Genomic DNA, 13,660 nt, shown 5'->3' with positions numbered 1-13,660 from the left:
ATGTATTCTCATACAATTAAATCAATTAATTTTTCAATTCTATCCCCCCCCCCCCCTTCATTGGATTTTCTGAGAATACGTGTTTCTTTACTTTTAAAGCAGATTGCAAATATCAAATTTCACGTCTGTAACATCTTCATTTTTGAGATATCAGTAGCCTAATTAAAATAATTCAACACCATTTTCAGTCACTTTTACCCCCCTCCCCCTCCACCCAAGTGGTATTTCCGAAAACCAAAAATACACGTTTCTTTATGTTTAATAGAGATAAAAAATACCATTTTACACTTCTGTAATATGTTAAGTTTTTTAGATATACTGTAAAAATCCTCATTTTAAAATTTCACCCCTTTTGAGTTCCCCGTAAGTGGAGTTTCCAAAAATAAATCACCTGTTTCTTTACATTTACAGGAGATTACAAACACCCACTTTTTACGTCTGTAACATTTTACGTTTCTAAGATATTCTGTAGATATTGTCTTTCAAAAAATTCACCCCAATTTGTCACTCCTGTTTAACCGCCATTAATTGGATTTTCCTATTGGGATTTACAGGAAACAAAAAAACACGTGTTCCTTTCTTTTTAGAGGAGATTCTAACTACCAATATTTACATCTGTAAATTTTAAAGTTTTAAGATGTAGACTCACTCATTTAAAAAAAATTCACCCCCCCCCCCTTTTCACCCCCAATATTTGGATTTTCCAAAAACGAAAAAATTCGTGTTTCTTTATTTTTAAAGAAGATCCCAAACAGCAATTTTCAGGTCTGTAATATCTTCAGTTTCTGAGATATAAGTAACCTCATTAAAGGCATTCAACCCATTATTCACCCTTTTACACCCTTCCTATTGGGATTTTCCGAAAACTAAAGAATACGTGTTTCTTTATTTTTAAAGGAGATTCTAAGTACCAATTTTTACATCTGTAAATTTTAAAGTTTTAAGATGTAGATACACTCATTTTAAAAAATCACCCCCTTTTCACTCCCCCCCCCCCCCCATTAATTGGATTTTCCAAAAACAAAAAAATACGTGTTTCTGTATTTTTAAAGGAGATCCCAACCACCAATTTTCAGGCCTGTAATATCTTCAGTTTCTGAGATATAAGTAGCCCCCTTAAAGGCATTCAACCCTTCTTTCACCCTTTTACACCCTTCCTATTGGGATTTTCCGAAAACTAAAGAATACGTGTTTCTTTATTTTTAAAGGAGATTCTAAATACCAATTTTTACATCTATAAACTTTAAAAAATTTGAGATATAGATACACTCATTTTAAAAAATCACCCCCTTTTCACTACCCCCCACCCATTAATTGGATTTCCCATAAACAAAAAAATACATGTTTCTTTATTTTTAAAGGAGATCCCAAACACCAATTTTCAGGTCTGTAATATCTTCAGTTTCTGAGATATAAGTAGCCTCATTAAAGGCATTCAACCCTTTTTTCACCCCTTTTCACTCCTCCTATTGCGATTTTCTGAAAACAAAAAATACGTGTTTCTTTATTTTTAATGAAGATTCTAAATACCAATTTTTACATTTGCAAACTTTTTAAAAGTTTGGAGATATAGATTCACTCATTTTAAAAATTCAGCCCCTTTTCACCCTCCCATTAATTGGATTTTTTAAAAACAAAAAAAATACATGTCTCTTTATTTTTAAAAGAGATCAAAAGTACCAATTTTCAGGTCTGTAATATCTTCAGTTTCTGTGATATAAGTATCGGTATCCTGATTAAAGGCATTCAACCCATTTTAACCAATTTTCACCCTTTTTCACCCCTCCTATTGGGATTTTCTGAAAACAAAAAAATACGTGTTTCCTTATTTTTAAAGAAGATTCTAAATACCAATTTTTACATCTGTAAACTTTTAAAGTTTTGAGATATAGATACACTCATTTTAAAATTTCACCCCCCTTTTCACCCCCTTAGCGAAGGAATATCCAAAAATACTCTCTTAGCGAGCACCTACATCTTAATATGAATATATCCCTAAAATTTCATTTCTTTATGTGCAGTAGTTTTGGCTCGGTCGGTCGGTCGGTCGGTCAGGACATGTTATTTTATATATATAAATTTCTATAGATTTTCCATTGTTATCAGTATACTTATCTTTCAGAGAGACATTGCATGGAACTCAGAATGGCCTCATTAATGATAGATAGATAGACAGATAGATAGATTAGATAGGTATATAGATAAAGACCTACCTGATCACCCTCCTGAACTTCTGCTATGACTTGACCAGTTGCTGGATTAATAGTTTCAAAAGTTTTAGAAGATGACGATTTACGCCATTCATTGTTGATGAAAATCTGAAACATAAAAAATTATACATCTCTGCAAAGATAATTTACAATAACAATAAAATAAATAGCCTAATAAAACCAAATGATCATTTACTGAACACAAACAGACCATGGCTACCATCATGTACTTCTTCCTCTGCTACAACAGTGTAAGAAAGTGCCCAGAGCCCTAAATTAGCCACCAATAAAGAAGATATCTATCTATCTAACTATTGAAATTCTTAACTGGAAAGTATGAGTTAACTGCAGAGAAGGAGTTAAAAATCCTATGCTATGCAAGTGTCCAGAAGGAAAAGAAGACAACTTTGTACACTGGATGAGAGACATTATTCTAAATGAGCCTGTTTGACATCTTTCTAGATACAAGTACTCTTCTGAATATTTATCAGCATCAACAGAAAAAGTTTCCAACCTAGTACAGAACTTGGCATATACAGGATGGTTGGAAACAATGTGAACAACAATGAGCTGCAAAATTTATAATGTCCAATAACGGACCAACTATAATGCTATTATAAATGTATTCATTCGGGACAAATATTTCACATTCCCTACGGGAATCAACATCTATATCATCTGATGGCCAGGCAGGCATCAATTTTTGGTAATAGAGACAAAGTCTCTCATAGTGCATTGGCACTGCAGGTAGCTCCAAGTAGCCTACACAGTGGCCTCCTCGGTGGACACTCAGTCTACAGTACATGATCGGACCGGAATCTCTACCCGTCGACAGTCTTACGTCTACATATCAGGAAGTTTCTGGAAGTTACGCGATGACTCCTTCACCGCCGCCATCACCTGCGGGATCACGTTCACCCAGGTCGCCCCCAAAGGACATGGAAACTACTCAAACAAAACAACCTCGTCGTTTATCGGAGTCTGGTTCGGGAAGTCCTGATGGAGAAAGGAAAAGAATTTGTCCGACACAATCCCTGATACAACGTTCTCCAGGCTCTGTCGAAACCTCACCGGGATCTATTGCTCGTCTGGAATCTTCTGGAACGGACCTTGGGATTCATTTGCTGGGCCCTGGACCATCGACCGCCCACCAACTGCCCAACCTGCTGGACCAACCTGCACCGTACATGCCTGCACATATACGTAGTTATGCTCAGGTGGCGCAAAACCCAGCAATACCACCTAATATTCGCCAGCGCAGTATTGTTACTCCAACACTCCAGCCAACTGTTCAACCGCCTTTCTATCTCATAAAGCTTACAAATTTGGACATCACCAAGGCCAACGTCAGGTGCATCTATCAACTAATTGCAAAATTCATGCCCAATCTTCAGGATTATAAACTTGAAATCCAACGGACGAGAGATGGTTATAATCTTAAAACCTGACAACCATTTTACCATCACTTCACGAATAACATCGGAGCTCATCAACTGGGGACACATGCACGGGCCACTAAAGTCACCACACAGCGTCCAGCACAACGTCCTGCACTGCCCACCTGACCAGCAACAATTCTATCTGTGGTTGCTTACGGAGTCGACCGAGACTACACCGACGATGAGGTGGCTGCTCAACTCCAACTCGAGGGCCACCACATCTACCGAGTCATCCGTATTCGAAACGCTCAAGGACCCACTTCATTGGTTTGCATTCTATCACGCGACGTCTCGACGCTCTGCTCCGTGACGGCGCCATGATCTACGCCCGGCGCCATCGGGTGGAACCCTCCAGAACATCACCACCTCAGAAGATCCGCTGCGGGACGTGCCAGAGGTTCGACCACGCCCCAGGGACACCATGTGTTCATCCGGAGGTATGTGCCATCTGTTCACGTGAGGAGCATCCTACTCATGCTTGTCCCAATAAGTCGAATCCAAAGTGTGTTAATTGTAATCAAAATCATCCTGCTTTCAGTTATAAATGTCGTTCCAAACCTGCTCCTGAACCTGATCATCCTGAAACCGTTGTCCCTGTTCAATCTCAAGACCTACCTACCCCTGCCTCTTCCTCCTCCCTCCCCTCCCCGAGTTCTGAAAACATCATTCGTTTTATTACGATGGTGTTACAGAACGTCCTCCCCTTCCATCGCCCACACATCCTAAATCAGATCCAGCTAGCGGCTCGATTGGTTTTGAACACTCATGTCGACGTGGCGTACTCGGGGAATAAAATGCATTTTGCATTTTTTCCCCCTAAGTACTGTTCACTTTATGCGTTAGCGTATTGAAGCTCTACTATGCCAACATAAGATCTCTTAAGTCCAATCGGCCGCTGCTGGATACCTCCCTTTCATTGTATGCCCCGGATATTTTTGTTCTGAATGAGACATTTCTGACGCCGGCCCAAATGCCTCAATTTCCCCGGTTTACTTTCTATCGCGCTGATCGTCCGACTCAAGGCCGTGGTGGCGTGGCTATCGGCGTCAGACGGGATTTTACTGTTATTCAGCATTACTTTCACTTCCCTACTAATTTCTCTGAATATCTAATACTCGAAGTAATTACTCCTCAGAAAACTATTACAGTAGCTACTATCTACATACCGTCTAAACCTTTCATTCCCTCTGATTTCATTAAATACATAGACGCTACATTTTCTGAATATATTATAGTTGCAGACCTTAATGTTACTTCATATACCCCTACTCAAATCTCCGAGTTCACTAATTTATGTACGTCTCTCTGGGGCATGCGCTTCCATTTTCCTTTCCACACCCTCCCAGCCAATAATTCCACCCCTGATGCCCTCCTTCATTCTCCCTCCCTTGCGACATCTATCACCATCCAGCAGCTCGTTTCTATAGGTAGCGATCATGCCCCAGCCCTTCTCACCTTTCCTGGTGTTCTTCCCCGTCAGACCTTACCCCCTCCTCGCCCCCCCCCTACTCGTCATTTCAATCACACTAATTGGAATGCTTATCGCACTACTCTCACTAACTTACTCCGTGATGCTGTACCGCCTACTAATATTCCCACTCTATTCGCCCTAATTTCTAAAACAGAGCGAGCTATCCTTACCGCAGATTCTCTTCATATTCCTCGTCACTCCTACCACCCCTCCAAACCTCCTATACCCCCCAAAGCTCTCTGTTTATTGCAGCTAGCTCATGACTACTTTACTGCATATACTCGAACCAAGGACCCTACTAGGCTTCAACAACACCGCCGAACTTTACGCCACGCGCGCTCATATATTAAAGCTATTAAACGTAAAATGTGGATGGACAAGTGTACTGAGCTAGCTGATTATCACGACCCTCGACGTTTTTGGACGACTTTTCGAAAACTAACCAAAACTACCAACCCTCTTCCTCGCTACCCTATTACACATCCCCCCAATCATCCACAAACTGACCAAGACAAGGCTAATCTTTTCGCTGACTATTATCAAACTGTGTTTTCCCCCTCCCACGCCCCTAATTTCCATCATCCTCACGAACCCACAATCATTGCTTACTCTGATCCTACCCTCCCTGAACTTCAACCTTCATTCCTCCATTTTTCTCATGTTGATTATACTCATCCATTAAATGCTCCCATTACACCCATTGATATCCGGCTTTTCCTGAAACATCGGAAAAACACCTCCCCTGGCTCAGATACTATCTCATATCGTCATATTCAAGAAGCCCCTCCTATTCTTTTTGATCTTCTTAGCATTATTTACACCTACATTCTCTATACAGGCGCGTACCCCGATCATTGGGGTAACGCCAATCTTCTCTTATTCCTAAAACCCCATAAACTCCCAACACCAAGACCCAATTTATTGTATTTCGGAAAAAATCCTGCCTCACTAGACCCCGTCACCGAGTTCTTTTAACGTTGTATAATATTCCACTAACAGAAACTAATACCCTAATCTACCTTGGTATTCAATTCCAGAACAACCTTCATTGGAAACATCATTTAACACAAGTCTACAAACGTGCCCTTCAACGCTTCCGAGCCCTCCGTATTCTTACTGGTAAAATGTGGGGCCTCCGTCCTTCCCAAATCCTCACAGTTTATAAATCTTTTATCCGCCCTGTCGTAACATACAGTTCATTAACCTGGCTCACAGCTGACAAACAACAATACGTGACCTTGCTTAAACTTGACAGACATGCTATACGTATTGCATACCATCTCCCCTTTGACACCCCTTCTGCTGACTTCCAACCTCTTTATTCTTTCCCCACCATCCTTACTCATGTCCATGATCTTCGTCTCAAATACTTACAATCTGCCCTAGCCATCAATCATTCTGCGATTAAAGAAGCCCTCAACCTTTCACCTCTTGCCACCGCTATCCTTAATAATGACCGCTCTCCTGCTATCTCTTACCTTTTCCCCACCCCTATCACGTAACTTCCCCCTCTGTCCCACTGCCTTTTTATTCTAACTTTTCTTTTACTGGATATTATGGTGCTCCTCGTGGCAGTGGTACCGGCCTCCAATATCTGTGTCTGAGTGCTTTACGACACTACCAGTGTCATCTCTATCCGTGTTCATTTTCAATCATTCTGTGTTTTTCGCATCCTCATAGTTTCACTAGTGTTCGTCCATTTCTTTCTGCTTCCACCATAATGTTTTTCGTATCGTACGTCAAGATGAACTGAAGACATTTCTCTCTCAGTACGATGTGTTGTGCATTTATACTTTGTGTGCCAACCGAAATCAATGAAAAATAGACTGACATGGAAGAAATCACATAATATTTCCTTGTTCTATACTTGTTTATGTTTTACATTTTCTCTGTTTCAATCTGTATTTGATTATGTTTTGTTTTCAGTATGTACGAGACATACTTCTATGTATGTGTTCCAAAATTCAACTTTTATGTACTCACTGGCCAAAGAGCTACATGTTTACCGGGCAGGAATGAAATAACTATTTGAATGAATGAAGCCTCCTCGGTATGCACTAGTCATGCGTCTTGGTGGGTGTACCAATTGATGAGCCCAATTTAGCACACTGGGGCGAAATGCTGTCAAACAGGAATGAGTTAGCTGGAAATATTTATAATGGCCAGTAACAGACCATTTATATTGGTATTATAAATTTACTCATTCGGGACAAATATTTCAGGTTCCCTATGGGAATCAACATCTATATCATAAATGGTATGTTCCGAGCTGTCAGGGGAGAAATAGCATAGAGAGACGTTAGTAGACAAATAGGCTTGAAATGAGTTTTTAAAAGTAGGAAATATCATCAAATGAAGTTAAAATTGGAATACAAGAGGGAGAGGTTCAATAAATTTCCAACTTCTTTGAAATCATTAGGTAAACAATTGAAGGAGCATCTGCCACCCGAACAGCAGCCATAAAAGGAGATCAGTGGTGCTTGAAATATAACAGTCGTTCATGTAAAAACAGAATAAGCTAATAAGCCCTATAATCTACAAAAGAAAAAAAATCATAATTGTAAGAACAACAGAGATACAGTTAAACTACACAAACATAAGACTGCAGGGTACAGTGGAGATAAGTGACATATTGCAGGTTAGTTGCCTCGGTCCTATGGTATGTTCTACAAAATCGTTTCTAACATGGACATACAAGTATTCATTAGACAACCTGTTATTTATAAATTCAAGTAGAAGAACTTTGTTCTGAATATGTATTGCTTACTCACTAGAATTTATTCAAGAACTACAGACTCCTTTGGTCCTTTTACCCCAGCAAGTGACCTGAAATGTTTTCTCTTTTTTTTCAGTCCCACCTTCCGAAAGGGTAAAGCGGTATCGTGTGGCAAGTCATAGTAAGTTATGACTTGTTTTCAAGCGTCCTTGTCTTGGGCAAGATGGACAGACGCATGTGTGTTCTGTCTAATCATACTCTTCATTTGGTCCACCCATCAAGTTGGTGCTCATCCTCTTGGTCAACGACCGTCAACTTTTCCCTCTACAAGTTTCTCGAACACCTCTCGTTCTCTGGCTATATCCTGGACAGTATGTCGCAATACTGATTCAGTGCAGCAACATGCTGTCCAGGATATTCAAAGCAGCAGTCTATAACAACACATTTCCATGGCGTCAAGGCGCTAGCAGTCAGCCTCCTCAATGGTCCCTGTTTCACCACCATAGGTGGCGATAGAGAAGGTCAATGTTTGGAGAAGTCTGATTTTGGTGTTAATGGCAATGTGATGTCTTTCCATACATGGACTGGTTTCACAATTTAGCTCTTTGCTATCACAATACATCAGTGGATTTCAGGTTCACAATCTCCTGTACTGATAATAACTAATCCCAAGTATTCAAAATGGCTAACATCATATCTAGCCACTTCACAATGTCAGGGTTCTTGCTCCTGGTGTGATCCATGATCACACCTTTGGTTTTTAAATCATTTACGTTATTTCCAAGCCATTTCTACTCTGGGTGTTTTACATCTCTGGTAAGTGTGCAGGAATGCAGTATTTTTGCACCCCAACTTGTTACTTGTATAGTACCTTAATGAATCTCTAACAACAATTAAGAGCTTCTGCATTGTAACCCCTACTTTCTGCAAAATGTTCCAATCAGACGTAGAATTAGTACAGACACTCTCCCCCAAAACATTTACCTAAAACACAATGGCGCATACACTGTTGTTTACATGGGAATGTCTATTCTTTAGTAATGTGCCAGCATCAGGAGTAAATATACAGAAATTACAGAAATTATAGCTACTTCTTAAAATTTATTTTTAACTGGTATAGGCTACTTATCTCATTCAAAATGTGCATATAATATGGTGTTAGGTTTACAAACTGCCAATACGGACATCTGTTGACACTATCATGGTTTAGCATGCTTCAGAATAACTTAATTTTTAATTAGAATAAATATGCCACTGAGTGTCGTGCAATACTGACAGAGCTTAGGTATTTAAACTATTTACTAAAATGAACAATTCCATCAATCAGTCAATCAATCAATCAATGATTTGCATTTAGGGCTGTCGTCCAGGTGGCAGATTCCCTATCAATTGTCAACCTAGCCTTTTTGTAAAAGTTTTCAAAGAACTTGGAAACCGATCAAACATTTCCCTTGATAAATTATTACAATCCCTTACTCATCATCCTATAAATGAATACTTGCCGACCTCTTGAATTCTAACTTCATATTATAATCTTTCCTAGTTTTGAAAGCTCCGATGAAGTCAATAAAGACATTCATCTATCTAACATAGCATCTAGCTATCTAGCATCTCGTCTACTTATTCCCAAGCCTTCCTAGCCCAAACTTTGCAACATTTTTATAACACTACTCCTTTGTTGGAAGAACAAATCTTGCTGGTTTCCTTTGGATCTTTTCCAGTTCTTGTATCAAGTAGTCTTGGCATGGGTCCCCATACACTGGAACTATACCCTAATTCCTTTCCTCTTTTTTTTTTTTTTTTTTTTACAAGTTGCTTTAGGTCACACCAACACAGATACTGTAGGTCTTATGGCAACAAAGGGATAGAACTGGGGAGGAAACAACCATAGCTGTAATTAAGGTACAGACCCAGCATCTGCCCGGTGTAAAAATGGGAAACCACAGAAAACCATCTTCAGAGCTGCCGACAGTGTGGTTTGAACCCACTATCTCCCGAATGCAAGGTCACGGTTGTGCGTCCCTAACCGCACGGATAACTGGCTCGGTAATAGAAGTTTTACCAGAGACTTTTACACCCTCTCCTTTACATCCTTACTATCACCCCTAAATACCCTCATAAGCATTTGAAGACATCTGCAAACTTTCTTAACAACTTCGTTAATGTGATTACCCCAATCATTCCTTATATTAACTTAACACCTAGGTACTTACAGTGATCCCCATGAGGTACTATCACCACATCAACACAGTAATTAAAACTGAGAGTAGTTTTCCTCTTGGTGAAATTTACTACCTAACTTTTCATCCTGTTTACCATCATACCATTGTCCGCTGTCTGTCTCACAAAAATGTCTAGGTCTCCCTGCTGTCGCTCACAATCCTGCAACTCATTTACTATTCTAAATAGTAAAACATCATCTGCAAATAGCCTTATGTGTGATTCCACTTCTTTATTCATATCATTTACATAACAGTACAATAATAATAATTCGCCTGTCTCATACTGCATTTAACTTACAATACAGGTGGAGAAGTTTCTGATTTCTGGACCAAAAAGAAGTCCAAAATACAATACAGATAAAATTACTAACAAATGTGTGCAATATAATTCAATGATGTGAGAATAGCACTGTAGTCTGTACTGATGCAACTAAGCATATCATACCAGTAAACAGTGGCGTAGCCAGAACTGACCGATAGTGAGGATTATAGTTACAAAATGATGATAGGACATAATGAAGTGTGCTTGCGCGCACATACATGTGTATCATTATGATACTGATACAAGTAAATTATGTTGATATTCAGATTGTAATAACAGTACACTACAAAAGGTGAATAGTTTTACGGTGAATGATATATTCAGATTAACTTACAATCTAAAATCCAACTTTCGAGGCTTCTTAGAAAATGGATTCAAGAGATCTGTTGGTTTTACAATTATATCTCTGTGAATGCTCAAAAGAAACAACCCACTGAATCGACTTTCACTTGTTTATTGCCCGTTTCTATTTATTTTCTTTTTAAAATGTCTGTTGTTCATGGTGTGGGTTACTGTAGTCCCGTCCTAGTTCGTGAACCATGGGCAACGGCTGAGTGGCCTAGTAAGTGGTCCTGAGAGTCAGGATACCAGTTGATATGGAATGGGAGTGGGCATCTCGGATATATTCGGAGTCATGGCCCTCCTTGTACTCAGGCGGCTAGGACTATACAATCCACCGGTGGTCCATAACCCGTTAGAGGAGAGATCCTCACTTGGACTATGTGTAAGCAGGGTCGCATCCTGCTTCAAGAATTTATCCAGCTCAGAACATTTTAAGCAAGCCTCGGACCTATGGGAGTAACGGAGTCCCACTCCAATTTGAAAGGCGAGGGACTCCTCGGAAACAACTTGACGAACGAAATAGAATTCGATGGGGAGGTATCAATATTAACAGGGCTTATGGAAGAAAGAAAGTAGAAAGCAGTAATTGCACCTATCTATAAGCAAGGGAACAGGAAGGATTGCAACAACTATCGAGGTATCTCATCGATTAGTATACCAGGCAAAGTATTCACTGGCATCTTGGAAGGGAGGGTGCGATCTGTAGTTGAGAGGAAGTTGGATGAAAACAAGTGTGGTTTCAGACCACAGAGGGGCTGTAAGGATCAGATTTTCAGTATGTGCCAGGTAACTGAAAAATGCTACGAGAGGAATAGGCAGTTGTGTTTATGTTTCGTAGATCTACAGAAAGCACATGACAGGGTACCGATTGAAAAGATGTTCGCCATACTGGGGGACTGTGAAATTAAAGGTAGATTATTAAAATCAATCAAAGGCATTTATGTTGACAATTGGGCTTCAGTGAGAATTGATGGCAGAATGAGTTCTTGGTTCAGGGTACTTACAGGGGTTAGACAAGGCTGTAATCTTTCACCTTTGCTGTTCAGAGTTTACATGGATCATCTGCTGAAAGGTATAAAATGGCAGGAAGGGATTCTGTTAGGTGGAAATGTAGTAAGCAGTCTGGCCTATGCTGACGACTTGGTCTTAATGGCAGATTGTGCCGAAAGCCTGCAGTCTAATAGCTTGGAACTTGAAAATAGGTGCAATGAGAATGGTATGAAAATCAGCCTTTCGAAGACTAAACTGATGTCAGTAGGTAAGAATTCAACAGAACTGAATGTCCGATTGCTGATACAAAGCTAGAACAGGTAGATAATTTCAAGTATTTAGGTTGTGTGTTCTCCCAGGATGGTAATATAGTAAGTGAGATTGAATCAAGGTGCAGTAAAGCCAATGCAGTGAGCTCGCAGTTGCGATCAGCAGTATTCTCTAAGAAGGAAGTCAGCTCCCAGACAAAACTATCTTTACATCGGTCTGTTTTCAGACCAACTTTGCTTTACAGGAGCGAAAGTTGGGTGGACTCAGGATATCTTATTCATAAGTTAGAAGTAACAGACATGAAAGTAGCGAGAATGATTGCTGGTACAAACAGGTGGGAACAATGGCAGGAGGAGATAAGGCTAATTTAGGAATGAACTCGATGGATGAAGCTGTACACATAAACCGGCCTCGGTGGTGGTGGTTGGGGGGTCATGTGAGGCGAATGGAGGATAGGTTACCTAGGAGAGAACGCTGAAATGCATAACAGTCCGTAATGATAATGTACGTATGTAAAAAAATTCTATCGGTTGGAGGGTGGTGGTCTCTAACCCCCAGTAACCCCCCCCCCCCCCGCATTGGCTACACCCCTGTCAGTAGGCTACATGAATTAGTTGGTAACATGCCTTTTTTTTTTTAAGTTCCAATCTGCAAAAATCGAATCCCGTTTCAGATGACTAATATTTAGATTTAGTTAACTGTGCGAGACCAGAATTGGTAAATTTATTAACACATTCAAGTGTGAATCTCCAATTCGTATTTTTTGCATTATTATTATTAAATATTACAGAAAACATATTCAATGCTGTGATATCGTGTGGCCCCCAAACGCACAGTGTTTAATGGCCATTTAAAGAACTGTAACTAACTTACCCCAGTGTAAAGAATCTCGGGATTTGCTTTGGGAGCCGGCAATGCAGCTGTTGACATGCATGCTCTCTGCACCTGTGATACTCCTGATCGTAAAAGAACACGCAACATTGACATTCTGTGGAATTTATCGAGCAATCAGCTGGTCGTCAACGATCCCCAGACACCAGCTCCTATGAACAGTTAGAGTGGATGAACCGCAAAGAGAATATGAACCGTCATGAACTGATAAATTTCCGGCCAACTCACAGCACCTATCGCCAAGACAAGGTCAAACAAGAGCGCAACTTACAGACGTCCAAGGCCGCCTTGTTTACATGCCGCTTCGCTTCCCATCCCACTGCTCCCCATCCCCACCATGCGAGTGAGGTGGTCCAGTGATGCCAAATCAACATCTACCATACAAACAAACCTGATTATCATTGTAACACTTCTAAATACATTCACTTCGGCTAGATATGTCTATAATTTACAGCTGGAAGGGAATTCCACTAACTGAAAATCTGTTTTACACTGTTACATATCAGTTATAACAAATATATCGGTCTACTGTACGTCGCCACAACACCGAGCGAGAAGGGGAAGTCGGCGTTCTCGCTCTCACGGCTCTGCGTTCTCACTCGCACTTTTCCCCTCACCGGCTGTCTTCCTAGCTGGCCCGATTTTATTTCGGTACCGGTACCGGTACTTCTCTGCTGTTGTGAAATAGTCTATATTTTCGGCTCACGTACGAGAAAGAAACTTTCCTTTGAAAAAAAAATGAAGGAGAAATACTAGGTGAAATGAAGTTTGACTGCCTTCAGGATAA

The 13,660-nt window shown here is 40.2% G+C and overlaps 1 protein-coding gene across 1 annotated transcript in view; it reads right to left on the bottom strand.

Annotated features, from left to right (window-relative positions):
* Aldh (Aldehyde dehydrogenase) overlaps nucleotides 1-13,164 on the bottom strand; it is an 81,704-nt gene extending 68,540 nt beyond the window's left edge. The window contains exons 1-2 of the mRNA XM_067137211.2: nucleotides 12,856-13,164; nucleotides 2,214-2,318 (exon numbers count right to left, since the gene is read on the bottom strand). Coding sequence (XP_066993312.2) covers nucleotides 2,214-2,318; nucleotides 12,856-12,969 — 219 coding nt within the window. The 5' untranslated portion in view covers nucleotides 12,970-13,164. The remainder of the gene's footprint in view (nucleotides 1-2,213; nucleotides 2,319-12,855) is intronic.
* Between the last annotated feature and the right edge of the window lie 496 nt (nucleotides 13,165-13,660).

Source organism: Anabrus simplex, chromosome 1 (genome assembly GCF_040414725.1).
Source record: "Anabrus simplex isolate iqAnaSimp1 chromosome 1, ASM4041472v1, whole genome shotgun sequence".
NCBI lineage: Eukaryota > Metazoa > Arthropoda > Insecta > Orthoptera > Tettigoniidae > Anabrus > Anabrus simplex.
The sequence above is the reverse complement of the archived record's forward strand: the minus strand, read 5'-3'. Positions and strand labels throughout refer to the sequence as shown.